Source organism: Ahaetulla prasina, chromosome 1 (assembly GCF_028640845.1).
Source record: "Ahaetulla prasina isolate Xishuangbanna chromosome 1, ASM2864084v1, whole genome shotgun sequence".
Lineage (NCBI taxonomy): Eukaryota > Metazoa > Chordata > Lepidosauria > Squamata > Colubridae > Ahaetulla > Ahaetulla prasina.
This window is the reverse complement of record NC_080539.1, coordinates 35,028,898-35,050,484: the sequence shown is the minus strand read 5'-3', so window position 1 is coordinate 35,050,484 and position 21,587 is coordinate 35,028,898. Positions and strand designations below refer to the sequence as shown.

General features: G+C 38.3%; 1 protein-coding gene across 1 annotated transcript in view; it reads right to left on the bottom strand.

Annotated features, from left to right (window-relative positions):
• MTMR9 (myotubularin related protein 9) overlaps positions 1–20,045 on the bottom strand; it is a 37,983-nt gene extending 17,938 nt beyond the window's left edge. Inside the window, exons 1-8 of the mRNA XM_058164831.1 lie at positions 18,937–20,045; positions 17,809–18,168; positions 11,651–11,759; positions 11,322–11,447; positions 7,594–7,767; positions 6,117–6,334; positions 4,351–4,512; positions 3,603–3,744 (exon numbers count right to left, since the gene is read on the bottom strand). Coding sequence (XP_058020814.1) covers positions 3,603–3,744; positions 4,351–4,512; positions 6,117–6,334; positions 7,594–7,767; positions 11,322–11,447; positions 11,651–11,759; positions 17,809–17,993 — 1,116 coding nt within the window. The 5' untranslated portion in view covers positions 17,994–18,168; positions 18,937–20,045. The remainder of the gene's footprint in view (positions 1–3,602; positions 3,745–4,350; positions 4,513–6,116; positions 6,335–7,593; positions 7,768–11,321; positions 11,448–11,650; positions 11,760–17,808; positions 18,169–18,936) is intronic.
• Positions 20,046–21,587: the final 1,542 nt, after the last annotated feature.

Here is a 21,587-nt window from a genome sequence, read left to right as displayed (position 1 = left end):
AAAATTACTAGCAAAATCAAAAGCAGAATTTGAATGTCTACTGAACACTGTTCCTGCATTCAGTGATGACATAGAAATGCAATTCAGTCTATCCAAATGTGCAACTTCAGTGATTAAAGGAGGCAAAGTTCTTGATGTACTACAGCCAATGAGTAGAAATGACAACTAGCACCTGAAGAATTCCATTATTTAAGATTAATGGAAGCCTCCAGCTTACTACATGAGCAAGTTGAAAAGAATACTAAGTCTAATTATATAAAATGAATTTGAAAAATGTAGAAAACAACATTAAATGCAGGGAACATAATTAAAACCATAAATACTTTGGATGATCCCATTAACAGACAGGAAGCAGCAGATGAAGCTAAGCAGAATCACATCAGATGCCTGTACAATTAGCAAAGGGCCCCCCAAAGATGTGTGCTCTCTCCACTTCTCTTCTCTCTATATACCAATGACTGCATCTCTAACAATCCATCTGTTAAACTACTGAAGTTTGCAGATGACACAACAGTGATCGGTCTCATTCGAGACAACAATGAATCTCATACAGACGGGAGGTTGAACAACTAGCCTCGTGATGCGACCGGAACAATCTGGAACTGAACACACTCAAAACCATAGAAATGGTGGTAGACTTTAGGAGAAACCCTCCCATACTTCCACCTCTTACAATACTAGACAACATAGTATCAACAGTAGGTTCAGATTTCTAGGTTCTATCATGTCTCAAGACCTAAAATGGACACCTAACATCAAAAATGTTATCGAAAAAGTGCAACAAAAATGTTCTTTCTGCGCCAACTCAGGAAGCTCAAACTGCCCAAGGAGTTGCTGATACAGTTCTACGGAGGAATTATTGAGCCTGTCATCTGCATCTCTATAACTGTCTGGTTTGGTTCTGCAACCCAACAAGACAGATACAGACTTCAGAGGATAATTAGAACTGCAGAAAAAACAATTGCTATCAACCTGCCTTCCATTGAGGACCTATATACTGCACGAGTCAAAAAGAGGGCTGTGAAAATATTTACAGACCCCTCACATCCTGGACATAAACTGTTTCAACTCCTACCCTCAAAACGACACTATAGAGCACTGCACACCAGAATAACTAGATACATGAACAGTTTTCCCCCGAACTCCAGCACTCTGCTAAAGAAATAATTCCCTCAACACTGTCAAACTATTCACTATGTCTGCATTACTATTACTATTAATCTTCTCGTCGTTCCTATCACCCATCTCCTCCCACTTATGACTGTATGACTGTAACTTGTTGCTTGTATCCTTATGATTTATATTGTTTCCTAATATGATTTAATCGCTTATTTGTACCCTATGACTATCATTAAGAGTTGTACCTTATGATTCTTGACGAATGTATCTTGTCTTTTTATGTACACTGAGACCATATGCACCAAAGACAAATTCCTTGTGTGTCCAGTCACACTTGGCCAATAAAGAATTCTATTCTATTCTATTCTATTCTATTCTATTCTATTCTATTCTATTCTATTCTATTCTATTCATTGATATGCTGCAGGTAAAACTGAGTAATACAAGCTGAATTAGATGTACTCAAAAACAAGAACATTAAGTATCATGAATCATACTTTCCATCCATAAAGCAATTGACAGGCTGTACTTCTACCAGAAGTAAAGGTGGAGGAAGTTTTTTTAAAAAAGTATAATAGAGGAAGAACATAAACATAAATAGAATGATTGCATCACACATAGTATGTAATTACTACTGGTTCAAGTTTGCTAAGAAAACTACAGAAGTTTACAAAAACAAAAAATGATTATGAAAAGAAAATATGTGAAAGTTGAATTAATACCTACAAATATATACCTCTTTATGGTCAATATATGCAATTTTTTCCCTTTTAATGACCTAGTAATCTGTTTGGGGGTGGAGTCAAGGCAACTGAATGTAGCTAAGTGTTTACTGGCTGGATGCCCTTCCGGTCACCTATGTGGAGCTCATAGCAGATATTTTCACTTTGCACCGAGAGACAGAAATATCTGCCGCTTCCTAGGATTGAACTCATAGTCTTCTAATTATGAGGCAAGAGCTCCACCCCTAGGCAACCATACTACTCGGTCAATATGTGCACAACAAGGAAGGAAAATCAGATCAAAAATTTAACAGCAGTTGCTGAAAATTGAAATTATTAAAATATGAAACTGTGGATCAGTTCAGTAGAGACTATAGCATAGTTGTATAAGCATGACAGTTGTGAAATCTGTGCACTGGAATTTATGTAAAAGGTTTTGGTTTTACTATTAAAAATTATTGGGATCACATACTAGAAAATATTTATGTAAGAAAAATCTTAGAAAATAATATATCAAGATCTGGTCGGGCTGGTATGGATATTATTATTACTGTACTACAGTTATGAAATTATTGTAGTATATACAAAGTTCTAAGCAATATGGCTTTTTGCAAAGTCAGCAATATCAAATTTAAAATTTCCAAATTGTTGGTGAATCTTTGGTATGGTTTTAAAAGCTCCAATTGCTATAAAGTGATAGTTGACTTTTTCCTCTATAAAGTCTTTCAATTAAATTTTGTTACTTTTTCTATTTGATTTTCATCAGTTTGACTCCCCTGATATTGCTATATCTATGAACCACATCTTTTTCTTTTCATTAACAGTAATGTCTATTATATTTCAGGTGTCTGTTAAATTGTGTTTTAAAAAACCCCATGTGATCTTGATCTCTTATTATTCACATAAAAAATTTACCATGCTAACTGACTAAATATTTAATCTCTATCCCCCTAGACAATTACTATTTTTCCCTACAACTATCAAATTGTCCATATGGAAAATCCTGAATATACACAGACTAATCCTGAATATATTTAACTTGCACATAAAACCTTATTTTATATAACTGTTCTTTTTCCAAATAAATATGAACAGATTACTGCTTTAGCTTTGAATAATCTTGTTTTGTTGATTATCCAGAGAGAAAAAACAAACAAACCCTGGAGTAAATAACAATTTAAGTTTTATATTACATCCCTCAGTTTTTAAAGGCTTTGTTACATACCAAAATGTTTGATTAGATTGAGCTAACAGCAGGTTAACTCTAATAAAATTACACATTTCAAAATAAGAAGAGAATCGCTGATTTAAATTCACTCTAATTTACAATCCTTTCATCCAAATTTAAAATGGTTCATCTATATAATACACCTGGAGTGTATTATGGATATCACATTGGGTGGGGGGACAACTATTATCCTCAGATCTGCCCTCCCAGGTTTTCAGTCTCTTAGCAACCTTGAGTTTAGAGCCAGGACTGTAGCACTAAGGATCTTACAGTAAAATTTGTATGTAACCAGGTATTTTGTTCTTGAAGTAACAAAATATCTTCATGTTAACTTGGGTTACTGGAACAAGATTGTCATTAGCAACCTAGACTCCAGAACAATTTTGCAACTTAACACATCTATGTAATTTGCCCACAAGCAATTCTTGGTAAAATTTTATTCTTTGCCTGAATTAGCAAATGAATGATGTTCAATATTTCAGAGATGAAGATACAACAAAAAGTTTTGCTGGTGAAAACACAGGAGCTCATACCTGACGCCATTCTCTCTCAATCAGAGCTTCAAAGCCACGAATGGTCCTGCATCTGGGATCCAAAATGATCTGAGCCAAGGAAGTCACTTGTAGTGTTGAATCAGTGCCTTCTGTTCCATGAATCAAGACAGATGCTCCTTCCCTAGGAAAGAAAATATGTTTCAAGAAAAGGAACTGTTTAATGGGCTTATGTATTACCCATACAGCAAAAGAAGATTATCTGTCAGAGAGCAGGTTCAGCTCATGACTCTGCCTCAAAACTCAAGAAATGTTCAACCTCCCTCTTTCTCATACATATCTATCCATCCATCCATCCACACTTCTACAAGTACTTTCCAGAGTCAACTAACAAGTCAATGCTACATTTTTTTTTCTTTTATGTACACTGAGAGCATATGCACCAAAACAAATTCCTTGTGTATCCAATCACACTTGGACAATAACATTCTATTCTATTCTATTCTATTCTATTAGAGGGGACCCTGATTTGACCAAGGAGAGTTTATTATTGGTCTGTTCCAGATCAACCGATGAAAAAACAGAATGGGAGGAAAGCCTTTTGGACTTCATTGGAGAAATTTGATTGTAGTGCCAGGTTTTTCTGCTTATTGTTTTCTGTTCTTGTTCTTTGTAGATATGATTTTATCTTTCAATTGTGAATCATCCAGAATGTGGTTTTAAGATGGATAGCCATATTAATGTTTTAAATAAATAATAAATAAATTGAAACAGATGCCTGAATGTTTACCTATCAATGCATTGGGCAGCCAAGCATGCTGTGGTTAGGATTTCCTTGATGTGGGTCAGCCAGTTTGAAGCCTCTAACTTACTCAGCCAACGATCCATATTATGAGACTGGTCATTACAGGCCTCCACAAGCTTGATGAGACTCTCTTGCAGAATATTGTATCTATAGGCATATTAGGAAGAAAGGGAGACAAACATGAAAACAACCTTATATCCATGACGCACACTTTTATTCTCACAATGGGAACACCTTTTGTATTTCCTACATTCAAGTGTTCAATTTTAAGAAATAGACATTGGACTCTAAATACCATACAATTCCAATATTAGAACTTTTGCAAACTATGAGTCAAGCCTCATATCCTGCTAGAGGACTTCAGAGAGAATAGTACAAAATCAAATAAAAGTTGATGTGGCAGCTGAAGTACCCCTTTTTGCTTTGTACATATTGCTTGGTTGATACAAAATTAGTTGCTGTGGAAGAGAAGGAGCTATTTATCAGTGGAACAGCTTTTTCACACCAAAAGACATGGGAGATTCCAATATTGTTAGCATTATAGTGGCAAATTAAAATACTTTGGCTTTCATTTTGAGATTAAGCCCTGTGCATTTTTGGTTTGATTTTTGATATTTTTTTACATTTGTGTCAGCATGCAGTTATTTCTTATTATTGTACATTGCATGGAACATTTCTGTTGCCCAAAGTATTCTGAAAGTATAATGCATGTTGCTGCTCGACAAGAGAGGCAGAAGCTATATTACAGGTGAAACACTGTGACTCACAATCTCACCATCGATCCTAGATTGCCCTTCAAGGAACCAATACCCAATAATAGGGATGCCAAATTCAGAAAAAATGCATCTTGACTGCAGCTACAGGCATTCTGGTACCACAAAAATGAAGCATGAAGAGAGAGACAAATATAGCGAAGAATAGGAGAGATGCAAACCTTTCCCTTAAATAAATAGGATTGTCAAGCAAATTCTGTGGGCTATAAATCCAGGATTTTAATAGAAATCTTTTTTTTTCTTTTCCCGTCTATAATTCTACTGAGACATGAAGCTGCAGGAAATATTGAGCTTTTTAAATGGCAATCTGAATATCTCTTGCTGATAGGCTTTTAATTATAACAGTGAATTAAATTCAGGACCTTATTCTTTTGAACTGTAATTCTCACATTAAATAGAACACCTATTGTTGTGAATAATGACTTAAAAAGAAAAGATTATTTGTACCACTTTCTTTTTTTAATGTTAAATGGAAAAATTAGTGTACAATGAATATGTAATAAATGAAATACAATGGTTAAATGGACTAAACAAGTTTCCATTGAATTCTTATTTCCTTCAAACAACACAAAAACAATATACTCCTCATTCTAAAACCACCATGAGTTGGGCAGCCATATAAATTTCCTAAATAAATAAATAAACACATATACACTCCAATACATTAATAAATAAATGAAATAAAAGCATGAAAATGTAAGCATTTTCTACCTCCCCCCTGCATATAGTCAATGTGCTCCCTATCCCATTTGGAGAATGCTTCAAAAAAAAAATCTCTTAAAGATCTGCTTTAAGAAAATACAAATCTTTCTTGTGTTGAACTCTGATGCCTAACCTGATAATATTTGGATATTTGGACAGGTAACTGGTTCATCTGTGTGTTTCAAATCTCCTAAATCTCATATTCTAAACTTTTAAAAAAAGCTTCTAAATTAAATTACATTTTTTGAAACAAGTCTTTCTCATATAGAAACTCACCGCTCAATGGATTTGTGAATTCTTCTCCACTGAGGATAATGAACCTCCTGTTCAAAGCCTCCACCTTTGGCCCGGGCTTGCTGAGCAACATTCAGAGATCGTGTATCAATGATATATCCACGCTTGCCTGCCCTCAGGGTGGCATTGATCAGCTTCTCATCCTCTTTACAACGCCTCCCATTAGTACCTGTAAGTGGTTGGCTACTGCGCATTATCACCTAGAAGGACCAACAAACTGTAGTAAGACTATGTACCCAGGTAAGCCTTCTGTAGTATAAAAGCCAATGTAGTGTTAAAGGTATTCTATGATTCCATGGGGAAAAATGTTCACCATTCTGGAGTAATTGATTGTCACCCTCCCAGGCAATCCAGATAGGAAAAACAAGATGACCTAATTCTATTTTATTAACAATTGCATTAAAATAATCTTGCAAGTCTGAAGGCCTTTACTTTTACTTGTTTTATCCATTATTGTGGGTCCTTCCTAAGTTCCTTTCTCTGACTGCTAAGTGATGGGGGCTCCTGCTTCTATTTGTCTGATTATTTCCTAGACAACCTCACTTCCCCTCTTCCTTCAAAGTCATTCATGCATTCTATTCTACCGACAGAGTAAATAGGGTTTCACCTGACAATTCAAAGGTTCAATTTAATATGAAAGCATTTTTCCCTTAATAAAAGTTGAATGAAAGCTGGTACATATACATCCAGGATATATTTTTATGTTTCAAGTGAGAACAATTTGATGTTGATTTCCAAAGACATGAGTTTAAAAAAAAATACAAAAGTAATAGTATATTTTTTGCAAATATTAAGTCAGAGAATAAAAATTAGCATTTATGTCTAAGTGTGAAGCCCATTTCCATCCCATTTCCCTTTCTTCAGAAGTGTGTGATTTTAATATAACAATCCTTGTTTGAATACAGCCGATAGTCAACCTCTAGGAACACACAACAGGAGAGTATGGATGGTCAAATATCTCTTCTCATGAAGGGGCAGCATTTTATGATTTTCTATAGGAATGCACCCACAGTACTCTTAAGATCTTAACATATTCCTCTCAAAAAGACATGGAATTCATGAAAACAGAATGATGCTTGTTCAGCTTCCAAAAAGCTATTGAATTTGCAGCCTCGCTCTCTATTAATATTAAACAATGAGAAAGATTTAAAATAAAAGTGCAAGAGCCAACAATAACCTATTGTAAAAAGGATATAATTTTTACATCTTTGGGGATTATATACATCACTGGGAGCATTTAGTTAACGTAACCACTAGTTTCTCAGGCTGCTAATTGATTCTTCAGGACCTTTCCTAATCATATATTCAGATAATCTTCTCTTCCTCCTACCCAGAAATGCTCAAGCTTCCAGTACAAGAATTTCAATTATGGCATTTAAGTACTGCAACATACATACATTTTTAATATGTAGCTATTACAAAGAAAACACATGCCTTGTAATCCAAGTGTCCAACTCACCATCCCATTTTTCTTGTGATAATAGCTGAGTACTGGGAAACGTCCACCATGGCGAAAAGTGGCAACCTTGCATAAAGATTCATCATCAATTGATTTAGGGACAGTGACAACAGGTGGGTAAGAAGGGCAGACTGAGAAATCTTTGTTGATGTAACTCAACCGCCATTCATTTGTCTAGGAAAGAATACTATGCATGTAAGAATCCTTTGCATGTACTTTTTCTTTTTTTCCCCGTCTTATCATAAATTAATTTGGCTTCAAAATCACTTTGCAACTTTACAAAATAAATCTTTACAAAGAACCACATGAAAAATTCAGAAAGATGAGAATATTTATTAACTTGATTTTTATGTTGCCCAACTCTAACCAACCCTTAGCTACATCAACAGTCAACCTAATCATTGTAATCCTAGTGTTGGAACAATCAGGGTGACTTCGGAGGTTTATGGAGAGTTGGATTTATATGTATCTGGGGGGAAGGATGCCATTCCAGAGGGCAGGAGCTGCAACAGAGAAGACAGGCTTCCTCGGTTCTACAAGATGGCACTTGGAGGGCATCCACTCTACCCAAATGTACCAGTAGGATAGAAACAACTGGATGGGGAATTGTCTCTCAGATTACTATGCCCTATGCCATGCACGGCTTTAGAGATGTCTAGCACCTTAACTTACACCTGGAAGCTGACTGGCCACCAATGCAACACCTGAGCTGTGTTTAAAGCCATCCGAAACTTCCACCATCCCCTTTTCTCAAACAGTGGCTTCATTTCCTTTTCATTCTAAACCGGGATAATAAAATGCAGTTGTCATGTTCACATTAAGAGTGATGGCACAACACTCTTATTTTGGCACAAAATGATAGTCTGATGGCCGGGACATTAAATGTGAGGTATATGCCATAGCAGCAATGCAAAGCTAGAGACCAGTACTACTATCTGTAATGCTGTTACAGCCATTTAAAATGTCTGATAGAAGAGAGGTTCTCAGATACAATCCAGTTGGAAGCCCCTTCCCTCCTCCCCTCCAAGTTAATATTGTTTTATTTGTTTATTTTCTTTTATAAAACACAAGTAGAACTTTGTACATCTGAATAAAGTGGTATTATACAATAACAACTAAAGATTATTAATGCTCTGATGATATAAATAACGTAAACTTTTAAGGATTAAAAGAGGTTATGTCAATATTAACTGTAATTTTTGAAATATTAATGTCAATAACATGAAGTTGCTTAAATGTTAGATCTGCACCTGACTGTAGCATTGTTAAACAACTGCAAAATGCTTAAATTTAACTTATATAATAAAGGTATCTATTTTAAATTAAATCTTCACTGCATTGTTACTGGTTGTTTATGCGTATTAGAAAACAGAAAAAAGACTTCTGTTCTGACAGGCCTTAAGAGAACCAAGAACCAAGTTCTTCCTTTGTGGTTTCCACTTTAGCCCAGAGAACCAATGGAACCACAGGGACCTTCCTTAAGAAGCCATTGCTGCATTCCTTCCTACCAGACAGTTTTGGTCCAGCATTTAACCTCCCCTTCTGGGAAAAGTGGTTGTGAAGAGGGTTGCACAAGTTTCAAAGGGGTGAAATGGATCATCTGGATCCTTTTCAGTCAGGATTCAGACTTGGATATGGGATGGAAACAGCACTGGTCACTCCTTTGGATGATCTCTGGCATGGGTGGGATGGAGGTTGGGCATCCATTTTTGCCATACTTAATGGCTTTCAATAACATCGACCTCTTGATGGCTTTCAATACCATAGACCAGGGGTAGTCAAACTTTTGTATCTCTGTTAGTAGTAAAATTTTCTAACCACCCACCGGTTCCACAGTAATGCGCCGTGTATCGTCGTCTATGCATGCCTCTCGCGCATCGTGGATTGGGCTTGGGGGGGGGGTGCCGGCTACCAGCTCTACTTGTCTGTTACAGCTGGGTGGTGTGGGGGAAGATGCGCAAGCTATTCTGGGATGAGGCTCTTTTGTTTGCGGTCGGACTATAGCACCATTTAGTTTCACTTACGTAATGTGAACTAAACTTATGCACAGTACAAATAGTATATTTTCAGAAATTTAAATTGTCACAGGGAATTTTATGAAAACCTAATGAAAATGTTTTTAAAAAATGCTATGATTTTTTTTTTAAAAAGTCAATTAAATTAAAAAAAGGAAAGTGCTTCAGTATCGGACAAAACCCCTACCGCCCACCATGAAAGCTGGAATGCCCACTAGTGGGCAGTAGGGACCAGGTTGACTATAGTATTATTCTGGATCAGAATGGGGATGGGCTGCAAGGTGTCGTGCTGGTTCACCTCCTTTCTCCAGATTGGTTCTTCCCACCAACTATGGAGGGGGGGGAGGTGCCACAGGCTACAAGTCTTTCTCCTCTCCAAATTAACATCTACACGAGGCTGCTGAGTAAGCTCATCCATTGGGGCATGGAGGGATCATTAGTGTGCTTACTATACCCAACTATGCATCTCTGCCCCTGGAGAATTAAGCAATGCTGTGAACACTCTATCATAGTGCCTGGAGGCTGTGATGGTCTGGATGGGTGAACAGGCTTCAGCTAAACCCTGCCAAGACTGAGTGGCTTTGGGTTTGGGGCCTACTAGTACTAGGACTATGCCATCTTTGGTACATTCAGCCCTGGTATGCAATCTGCGGGAACCTCCTAGATTTAAAAGCAAGTGAATGTTGTGGTTAGGAAAAACTATGTACAGCTTTGTGTTCTGCACCGGTTGCATCCATTCCTGGATTGCCAGGCTGATCACACAGATTGTCACTTCCACATTGAACTATTCATATCCTTGTCACTTCCAGATTGAACTGTTACAATGCTGTCATTGAAGAGTATCCAGAAGCAACAACTGGTTCAAAATGTGGTGGTACGGGCAGTTCTGTGTGCTCCCCAAAGAATACCGTGTTTCCCTGAAAATAAAACCCTGTCTTATATTTTTTGAACCCCAAAATAAGCACTTGGCCTTATTTTCGGGGAGGTCTTGCTATTTTGGGGCATGTGGAGAAAGATAGGGCTCCCCTTGCTGTCTTATCTGATTTCCAGCTCTGTGTTTAAATATTTTCGGGAGGGCTTATTTTCGGGGGGAGGCTTATTTTAGCGCATACGCTCAAAAGTCCAATTGTGCTTATTATCAGGGGATGTCTTATTTTCAGGGAAACAGGGTACATATTATACCTCTGCTCTGTGAGCTACATTGGCTGCCAGTCTGCTTCCAGGTACAATTTAAGATGCTTGTTTTAACCTTTAAAGCCTTCCTAACATTATTCTGAGTTATCTGGGGACCCACCTCTCCCCCATTACATCAGCCTGTCCCATTAGATTTGGCAGAGAAAGTATACTGCAGGTATCATCCGCTAGAAATTTATATTTGGTGGGTCCCAGAAGATGGGCCCTATGGAACATTCTTCCTCCCAAAGTCAGATTAGCTTCACCCCTGTTATCAAGCCAGAAGTCCATCAAGACCTGATGATGTCACCAGCCCTCGGGGTCTCAGTGAACTGGAGACATTCTTAGATGGCTCCATTGGGGTTGCTCTGGTATATTTTAATTTTTATAGTATTTTTCATTTCTAACAATGACTTTATAATTTTTATGAAGACTTTTTATACATTTGTTGTTTTTACTGAGTATTGTACACTGCCAAGAGTCAGTTCTGTAAGATGGGTGGGAGTAAAAATGTGATAAAAAATAAAAATAAAAACTTACAACTGAATTGAGAAGTTCAAATTCACTTTCAGGCAGGAATGAATGCCAGCCATCTTCAATTACTTCAAACATGGGGCGATAAAAGAAAGGATACATGAGTGTAATGGAATCCAAGGTAGACAGTGCCTACAAGAAGCAGAAAATGCATACAGTGTTACAATGGACTACTTGCCCATACAATAAGCTGCCTTTAAATACTCTGAAGGTTTGGAGAGAGTGAGAATAATGAGAGTACAATGTTAATTCCCCAGCCCCATCTTCCACATGAATCTCTACAGAACGGAGCCAGATTTTTGCTGGGTTCTTCTAACTTCTATAAATAACTTTACCTCAATGGAGCTAGCAATGTTCAAAGATTCCTCCATGCCAGGAATGTCAAGCTGGATAATTCGTAGATCTTTGCATTTGATAATGATGGTGCCCAAGAAGCCGATAAAACTGCAGTGATATAAAAACATGAATACTGAAGAGTTAAGAATATAATATGACAGCCTTCGAACTGTAGATACCTACATGGCCTTCAAATGAACAAAAGTTGAAGCCTATTCTAGTTCAGCCATTAAAACATTCAAGCACTGCTAGTTGAAAAACATTAATGGGAGAATATGTTAATGAGCAGAACTGCAGGTTATTTTAGTAAATTAAGATTTCAAATCTCTGGCGATCAAGTTAAAAAGAACGTAAGGATGGAATGTAATTTTAAAGAAGGGCTGGCAAGGAAGGAAGGAAATGATATTAAGCATGGTACATTTGCCTACATGTGCCCAGAAATGTTTCTACTCCAATGCATTTTGCCACCCGTTCCCTTTGAGTCTCGTAAACTAGCTAAAAAGAAAATAATTCAGGAACTGCACTAAAGATTCCTAAGGATTTAGAACTAATGAAATAAAATGAGGATTAACAAACGTGAAATGCTGCAGACAACTTCAAGCTTTAGCAATTTTTGAGGCTCTGTCTCTTCATAGTACGAAAACGTTTATGGTAGTATAAATGAGATGTTCTGACTTTAAATCAAAGAGAAAACAAGATGTCATTCTACAAAAGGTTTCGACCATGTTAGCTTAGAGTGGCGAGAATTGATCACCTAAGACAGTGGAGCCCAACATTTCTTGAGGGTGTTGTGGTCCAGCAGCAGCTTGCAGAGCTGGCAGTGGAGTTGAACAGTAAGGAGGCTGGGGAGGACCATAGGCCAGTCCTGGAGTCAGGGGAAGGCCTGGACGAGGGCTCTGGTCGAAGGCAGAGATGGGGCCAGGGCCAACTGCGAGTGATGTGTGGACTCCGGAGCCTCCAGAGGCGGACAGCAGAGAGGCAGAGGAATAGGAGGAATGTGTTCCTAGTGCATACATGCGAAGAGCTGCCAGAAGGCAAGAGCAGCTAAAGCAAAAAGGATGACTCGGGAATAAAGCCAGGAGATGATTGGCCCCACTCATAAGGCTTAAAAGACCAGCAATGGCTCTTGGGCTCTTTGTAGGAAAGCAACATTGCTACATTTGTTTCTAGTCGGTGTCTCTTGTTTCTGAACTTTTTGGGGCTTTGCCAAGAAAACACCTTTGGCAGGGTGTCAAAGAAGACAAAGGTTTGTGATAAGGCCGAAGGACTTTTTCTGAAGGATTTGTTTTGGAATTAATTTGGACTAAGCTGAGAATGAAGTAATTCTCAGCTGTTCTGATAAAATATATTTGTTTAGGACTGATTGTGTCTGGTAATAACTACTTGGGCCTAGGTCACAACATAGGGAACCACCATTATTATGGAGAATAAAACATGCAGGATCAGACAGAAAAAGTTTTCATGGTGAGATAATGCTAAATTAGCCTGGACCAGTAGATTAGCATCAGTAGACGGTCAGTTATGGATCTAAGGATTATATTATGTGCTGTCACACCAACAGTTCCTTTCTTTCTCAAATGCAAAGATTTTCGAAACTTTCTCAGAATGCTGCACAAATACACCACCCGCTCAGTTTCTCAAAAAGGAATGCATCACCTTTCTTCACCCATGTAACAAAGGCAAGTTATGAGGATATAGCTGCAGTAGGATTGCCTTTCTCTCTTGCTCCATGACCTGTGAACCTTTTATTATTATTTACTGAATAGGCATCTAGTGCTCACTCAGAGGTAGCATAGATTTTTATAGCCATTACTGGGCCTGGTTCAAAAATCTTGTAACAGTGCAACTGCAAAGGCCGCATTGAAATGGCAGAAGACTTAGATTTTGATTCCCACATGGCAATGAAGCAAATTGTGAGATCCAAAACCACACAAACTGCTAGCATTCAGCCAAGCCTACCTTACTGGAGTGTTGCTCCAAACTCAAAAAGATGGGAGAAACATATTAAAATACATCATGTTAGTAATGTAATTTCCAGATAGGTAATTTCTTTATAGAAATATAAAGAATATAATTTCTTTATATTGCTAGTAAGTAATTCCAGTAGTGTTGTTGAAACCCCAAGGCCAATCCTGGGAGGATCACAAAGAATTTATCTAAGCCCCCAGCCTTCTTTCTTAGACATGGTCAAGTAAGAAGGGAAGAGAGTTGAAATTTGACGTTTTTACTACACTGTAGCATCTATAATTGAGGGGTTTTTTAAAGTTCTTTTTCATCTTAATTTTTTGAGGGAAATAATTAACCAACCAAGGGGCTAGGATTCTTTTTTAAAAAAAAATACAAATGATGAAGCAAATAGCAAAAACTATAATTTTTCCAATGAAATTATTGGATAGAGCAGGAGAATGGGGGGGACACTGCTTCTCTTCACAATATAAGGGGAAAGAAAACAAGAAGAAAAATTTAAATGAATGTCCTGCATGTATATTTGTATGAGAATATTATAAACCAGAGTTTTATTTTTTTTAAAAACACCAACAGGCTATACACCAGCTTAGTTCAGATAGCCATTCAACACTGACACACGCAGATGTCAGTTCATTTCCCCCATAATTGACTGTAATTTTCAAAGGGACAAAGGGTAATCAGAATGTCTTCTAAACTATCTTTCAAAAGTGTATCATAATTAAATTCGGAGTTAACCATAACAACAGCTACTCTAATATAGATGCCATAATAAACTAGCTAAAAGCAATCAGGAGATTAACTGGGGATGAATGAGACCGGACAAGGCTACAACCACATTCCCAATTCTTCTGCGATATAGCAAAATGTGATAACTTTACTTGGCTGCTGTATGCCTACAGTGACAGAGATCTGTGAAAGAAGCACTTTTTGTTAAATGGAGTTGTGGGTGACAGACATCCTCTGTTGTGGCACCCTGTCACTGGAGCGCCGTCCTTCTGAAATCAGGCTGGTGTCAATACTATCAGACATTCTCCATCAGATACATATACTTTAAAAGAGCAATAAAAACCCTGGGCGGGCACCCAGCAATATGATAAAGCAATACCGGTTTGTTCAGTCCTAAGTATGTTGTTTTATTGAGACCGCCTTATAGGAATAAAAATGCAGGGGTTTATTTTTCTCATTTCTAAAGAAATACTGAGTCACAAATATTTCCAGATTGTTCTTCATCAGGACGAACTATCTTCATGGAAATAAATGGCTAATTATGCTCCCTTTTCATTGAGTCTGAATAACACAAAGCATATCTTTGAATTGTAGCAACTCACTGATGCTGCTATACAAGGAGTCAGTCTGCTGTTGTTATTCTAAGAGTTATTCTTGATCAAGAAAACTAATAATATCAGGGCATCAAGGAGAAAAGCAAGAGAAGACAAAGCAGATTAATTGTCCCATTTTAAGCTTGAATATAGTCCCAAATTGCTTGTCTTTTAGTGTTGGAAGAAAGCAGTATAGACCTCAATTTACAACCAGTTGCTTAGCAACTGAAGTTATGATGGATCCCCCCCCAAAAGCTACTTACAACCCGATTTCAAAATTACAAAAGCTGCACCCCTCTGCAGTCATGTGACTGCATTTCAGGTGCTTGTCAATCAGGCTCACCTTTATGACTATTTGCAGTATCCTGCAGTCAGATGACCACAAGGTTTGATGATTTTTTTGCCGATTTCCAGAGTTTACTTCTGCTTTTCAACAGAAAGCAGCCATTACGTAAAATGGATTCACTTAACGACCTCAACATTCACTTAACAATAGCTGACAAAATATCATAATGTCAGGTCTGATCACATGGTGATCCACTTAACAACCAGTATATATGACTAAAATTCCCAGCTCAATTGCAGTTGTAAATTGGGAATAGTGTATGAAAAATTGACACAAATAAAATGACAGTTTTGTGGGTTATATCTCTCTACAAGCCCTTTAAAATTAAAGCAGTTTTGAAAACTCATTAGTTAATAGCCTCTCCCTTAATTCCTTGGGAGCTGGAAAAGATAAAACAAAGTTTAAACAACTGAGTTCAATGCTTTTCCCAAAATAAGATGTATTCCATCCTTTAATCTAAAAAACAAAAATGAACATTTATTTCACAATTATCTAAAACAGCTTTCCCTGATGTGGTACTCTGCAGATGTGTGAGTCCACTATATATGTTATCCCCCCCCCCAAAAAAAGACCCCCAACAACCCAGGAATTGAGAAATAGCAAGGTAATACAACTGAGCTGGCTTAATAAAAGATTTGGGTGCATTTATGCAAGATGATTAATCTAGATCAGTGTTTTCAAACTTGGCAACTAAAAGATATGAGGACTTCAACTCCCAGAATTCCCAGAACATCTTAAAGTTGACAATTTTGAGAAACACTGATTTATATTATATCATTTATAGAAACTGATTGATGACTCAGCTGAATATTCAGAAACATATACTTGGTAACATCATCAGTGCTAGTTTGGTAATGAACAATCTGCAAGAAAAGAAGCAAGCTCAGAGAACACCAAGGACCCCTGATTTCAAACCTGAGCTACAAATATTCTCTTTTACTGGTACAGTATATCTCTGAATATTTCTTGGCCAATAGAGGGAAACAAATATTGAACAAGCTCAATTTACAAGCTTCCTGAAAGCTTTCTGCGCAAAACAAGATGCTGGGCCAGAAGTCTAACAAGTCTAGATTTTAGATTCTAAGAAGTTGCAAAAGCAGAGAAAAAGGGAAGAAACTGCACTACCTTACAAGTGATGTTTTCAGACAGGATCAATCCAGATGATTCAAACAGAAGACTAAGTCCTCAATAGCTATTTAATGGATGTTCTGAAATCAAAAGATGAAGCTTTTTCTGACAGAAAAATGCAAAGTGTAGGAAAAGCTTCCACTAATGATTTTCAGTTAAGTAGCTTCTATTTAGTGCGTTTATTAAAGCTGACAATGACAAGCTCCGGTGATGTTCCCTCTTATTTCTTCCATAAAGAATAATGCCTTTTAAGAAAGCACCTTCTAAAACAGCCATTACTGGAAAATAAAGTGTTCCTTGTTTCAGGATTTCTCTTTCGGCAATACGCAAAATTCATTTCATTTAAAAATCTCATAAGAATAGATATTTTAAATGTTTAAAAATAGAAAGTATATTTCAGGTGAATTTTATGTAATAATTCATTTTACACATTTATACCGTCCCCATCAACTTAGAAAAAGCATTCAACAATGTAAGTCCAAGCCAATGGGAAAATAATGCAACAAAATACATTTAAGCCTTCAAATAGCAATAAACTAAGAAGCAGCAATGTCACAAATTAAATTTATTTTATGCCACTTATATTCCATCTTTCTATTCTGGTGAGAAGTGAAAGCAGTAAAGGCAATAAAAACAATTTTAAAAATGTCTGAATCAATGATAAACAGATCTGAAAAGGCTGCACTATCAGCACCTGTTAAGCATCTAGAAAGAGCCTATTTTAGAATCAGGCTACCAATATAATACAAAATAAGCCTCTCCCCATCCTTGGGTATGCAATGTTTCACATCAACTGAGAGCACTTAAGAAAAACTTCAAGTGAAGACATGATGCATTAATAAATAAAATTCATAATAACAGAACATATATGACCACCCATCTCGTAATGGTACTAGGGGGCTCATAATATACAATAAAAACATAGATAAAAACAAACCCACCTTTCCCCTCTCAGCCCACATGAGGGAAGGAATGGGAAGATGTATCTTCTCATATTTGGTCCCAATAGGGTAAGGGCCTATGCTCAACATCCTGAACAGTGCTTGGAAGCTGATAAGGGAATTATACAGGTTGCTTAATAACTGGCGTGCTGGTATAATTATACTACACAGCTGTAACTAACTCTACTTAGCTGGAGAACAGCTATGCAAATCAGCTAAAAATGGTAAAAATACAGCATGGATACTTCATTTCAATGAAGGAATGGAAAATCATGGCATTCCTACCCAGCTAGGATTCAATTCTATTTACTATCCTTAATCCAGACCACTCCTGCATCCAGCACCTGCAAAATTTTACCATGGAAGAAATGTATGCTTTTTTGGACTACATCATTGCTATTCTCCCCCCCCCACCCCCCGCCCACTCCCCATTTCATGAGCTAAAATATCCTCACCGTTTTTCAATTGAATCAATGTTGGAATGCAAAAGCCAAAGTTCCTCGACATTGTCCTGCCGTCGCGAAGAGAAGATGAGGTGGTGTCCCGTTAAGCACAGGGTCCCCTCCACTGCTGGATAGAAAGGGCGGTGAAGGACTACGTTGTCAGCCCTCGGTGTCTTGATAAGCTCAGCAAACTCCATAGTGCGTCCAGATCCAGCACAATTGTCCTTTCAGGCAAGCCAATCCCAACCCAAAGGCCAGGTGCAGTCTCAACTTTTTGACCGCTTCCACAAGCAGTTATAACTCTCAAGATAACAGTACTAGCTGAGAGTTAACCATTGGGCAGAGATCATCATAGCAAGATCCAAATTCTTTCTGGATGGGGGAAGAAAACAACACAGCAACCATAAATCATTCCTAGCTTTCACAAGGGAAAATTATTTAAAAGAACATGAATGCTCATCAAAGAAGGGGCAGATATGGTAAAGCTTTAGGAAAGGATCAAACTATGACCTAAAAAGCCCCAGGGGCAGAAAAGTTGGGATAAGACTGGAGAGATGTCACAATCCAAGGAGGCACTGAAGCATGATTCTGGATGTCACAATTGCAGTTTTTTTTTTAACTTGTAGGAAAGAGCCAGGTGTAAAGTGGGCAAGGATATTAAATCAGTAAGGTAACAAGGAGGACCTCAAGGACTGTAGAAAAATCCGGGAGACTTTTCCATGCTGTATTTCATGAAAAACCACCGTAATTTGCCAGGCTAGAATATTTAAGCCCAGAAGCAAGTCGGCAGGGTAAGAATCCCAATTCAGGATTACTGGGGAGAAAGTAAAGCATTAGAAGATTTCAGCTAAATGCAAAAGGAAGTAATGACTTCCTATTCTTCTATTCTCAAGAAAAACGGGGGTGAGAAGAGGACACCAGCTTCCCTTTCTTAAAGAGAATCACAAGAAGCCATTGCAGCACTACTCAATGAATTAGCATCCCTCCCACACACACCCATATCATCAAATCACTAAGAGGAGGGCGGGACTCCTAGGGCTAGGGAGGATTTTGGGGAGGCTGGAGACCCTTAACTTGCAAAGGACAGGCGGGGCTGGAGGAGGGTGGAGGAGAGGGAAGAGAAGCTTAACTAATACACACCTTTCGGACCCAGAGCGAGGCATCCGATCGCAGCGTCCTGCGAAGGGCGGGGAAGCGGCAGAGACTGAAAGAGGCAATCGGCGCAGTTCGGGGTAACTGGGAAGCTCTGTTTAAAAGAGGCGGTGGGCGAATACGGCGAAGGGTTCCTTCTTCAGCGACCCCACTCTCATCCTAGCGCAGCCTTTCCTTCGCCCGCTTCCCGGTCTCCCCACCGCGGCTCCCGCAGATTCAGCCGACAGGAAACGCTCCCAATCTGTACCCCGGATATGGAGGAGGACGAGGGGGAAAACAACCACACATGCACCGCACCGGGACTACCACAGCGGAGAGGCGGGGCAAACCGTGCCCAGTCCAAACGCCTCGCCCACGTGACAAGCTCCCCTGGCCAATCCGGCTTCTCCCGGTGAAAATCCTTTGCCAGCCGGTTCTTTTGCTCTTGCCCTTACCGGAAGCGTCCTCTTCAGGAAAACTGCCGACTGGAAACGCATTCCCAATACTCTTGTTATTTTTATTCTTGCACAATCCCTGTCTATGTATTTTTTTTTTAAACGACGAATCTATTTCTTTTCCGCTTGAAATCATCTACTTCAATATCACGGTCGTTTTCCCAAGGCCAACAGCGATGGAAACATAGGGCATGAAACATTAGGGCTTCCCGATCCGAGCTGCACAAATTCAGACGACCATTAGATTGCACGAAGGACTGATAGATTTATTTATTTATTTATTTTGCATCTTTTTGCTTCCATCTCGATAGAAACTGTCAAGTCCTGTAAAATTGAGAAGGGACAACTGTTCTAGAGCCCCCGTCCTGTCTTGAGGGACTGTGAGAGGGGCTCCCTGTGCCAACAAATTAGTCTCATTGGAGATATCATTGGAGATATCCAGATATATGTCTGGAACCCATACCACATTTCAGACATCAATACAATTGAATGTGTCCAGAAATATTTTACAAGAAGAGTTCTCCACTCCTCTGAATACAACAAAATACCTTATGCCACCAGACTTGAAATCTTGAATTTAGAAAACTTAGAACTCCGCCGCCTTCGACAGGACCTGTGTTTAACTCATAGAATCATCTATTGCAATGTCCTTCCTGTTGAAGACTATTTCAGCTTCAATCGTAACAATACAAGAGCAAACAATAGATTTAAACTCAATGTTAACCGCTTCAATCTTGATTGCAGAAAATATGACTTCTGTAACAGTTATTAGCGCTTGGAACACACTACCTGACTGTGGTCTCTTCTCAAAATCCCCAAAACTTTAACCAAAAACTCTCTACTATTGACCTCACCCCATTCCTAAGAGGTCTATAAGGGGCGTGCATAAGAGCACAAACGTGCCTACTGTTCCTGTCCTATTGTTTCCTTTCATTATATCCAATTAATATAGTTATCACATACTTATGCTCATATATATACTTATATATTATATAGTTATTTTCATCCTTATGCTTATATATACTGTTGTGACAAATAAAATAAATAAATAAATAAAAATAAATATATGGGGGTGGGGGGTATGGTGGACCTGTAGCATCCCAGCGGTGATGGACCACAGCCTTCATCCTCTTGAGACAACCGGGCCATGAATCTAGAAAGCTGAATGAAGTTAGAAAAGGAGTTGGGTGGCAATGCATTTGGAATCAGACTCTTGCATTGTAGCTTAGTTTTGTTGTGTCTGCAAAGCCATCCAATTAAGAATGGGGGATCTGTACTTCTGATTTTTTTAAAAATAATTTCCAGATAATCACTATTCTTTAGGCTTTTGCTGTGATTATAAGAAACACATATTTTCAGATAAGTGCATAGGTCTGTGAGATTATTGCTACCAACCTGCCTTCCATTGAGGACCTGTATATTGCACGAATCAAAAAGAGGGCTGTGAAAATATTTACAGATCCCTCATATTCTGGACATAAATTAATAATAATTAATAGTGGGAGCAACTCGTTGCTCTCATGTAACACCAATCCTGCGCGGCTTGCACTGGCTTCCTGTGGTCTTTCGGGTGCGCTTTAAGATTTTGGTTACCACCTTCAAAGCGCTCCATGGCTTAGGGCCCGGGTACTTACGGGACCGCCTGCTGTTACCGCATGCCTCCCACCGACCCGTACGCTCTCACAGAGAGGGTCTTCTCAGGGTGCCGTCCGCCAAACAATGTCGGCTGGCGGCCCCCAGGGGAAGGGCCTTCTCTGTGGGAGCTCCTACGCTCTGGAACGAACTTCCTCCTGGACTATGTCAAGTGCCTGATCTTCGGACCTTTTGCCGTGAGCTGAAAACGCATTTATTTATTCAAGCGGGACTGGCATAATATTAATATTTATAATATTTTTAATATTTTTAATATTTTAAAATTTTAACTGGGGTTTTATTATTATATGGTTTATAATTTTAAATTTTAAACTTTTAAATGTGGCCATTTTTTTTCTAAATATGCTCGGTTTTAAATTGTCGTTTTAATTGTACATTTCTGTGTTTTTTATCTTTTGGCTGTACACCGCCCTGAGTCCTTCGGGAGAAGGGCGGTATAAAAATTTAATAAATAAATAAATAAAATAAATAAATTGTTTCAACTCCTACCCTCAAAATGACGCTATAGAGCACTATACGTCAGAACAACTAGACACAGGAACAATTTTTTTC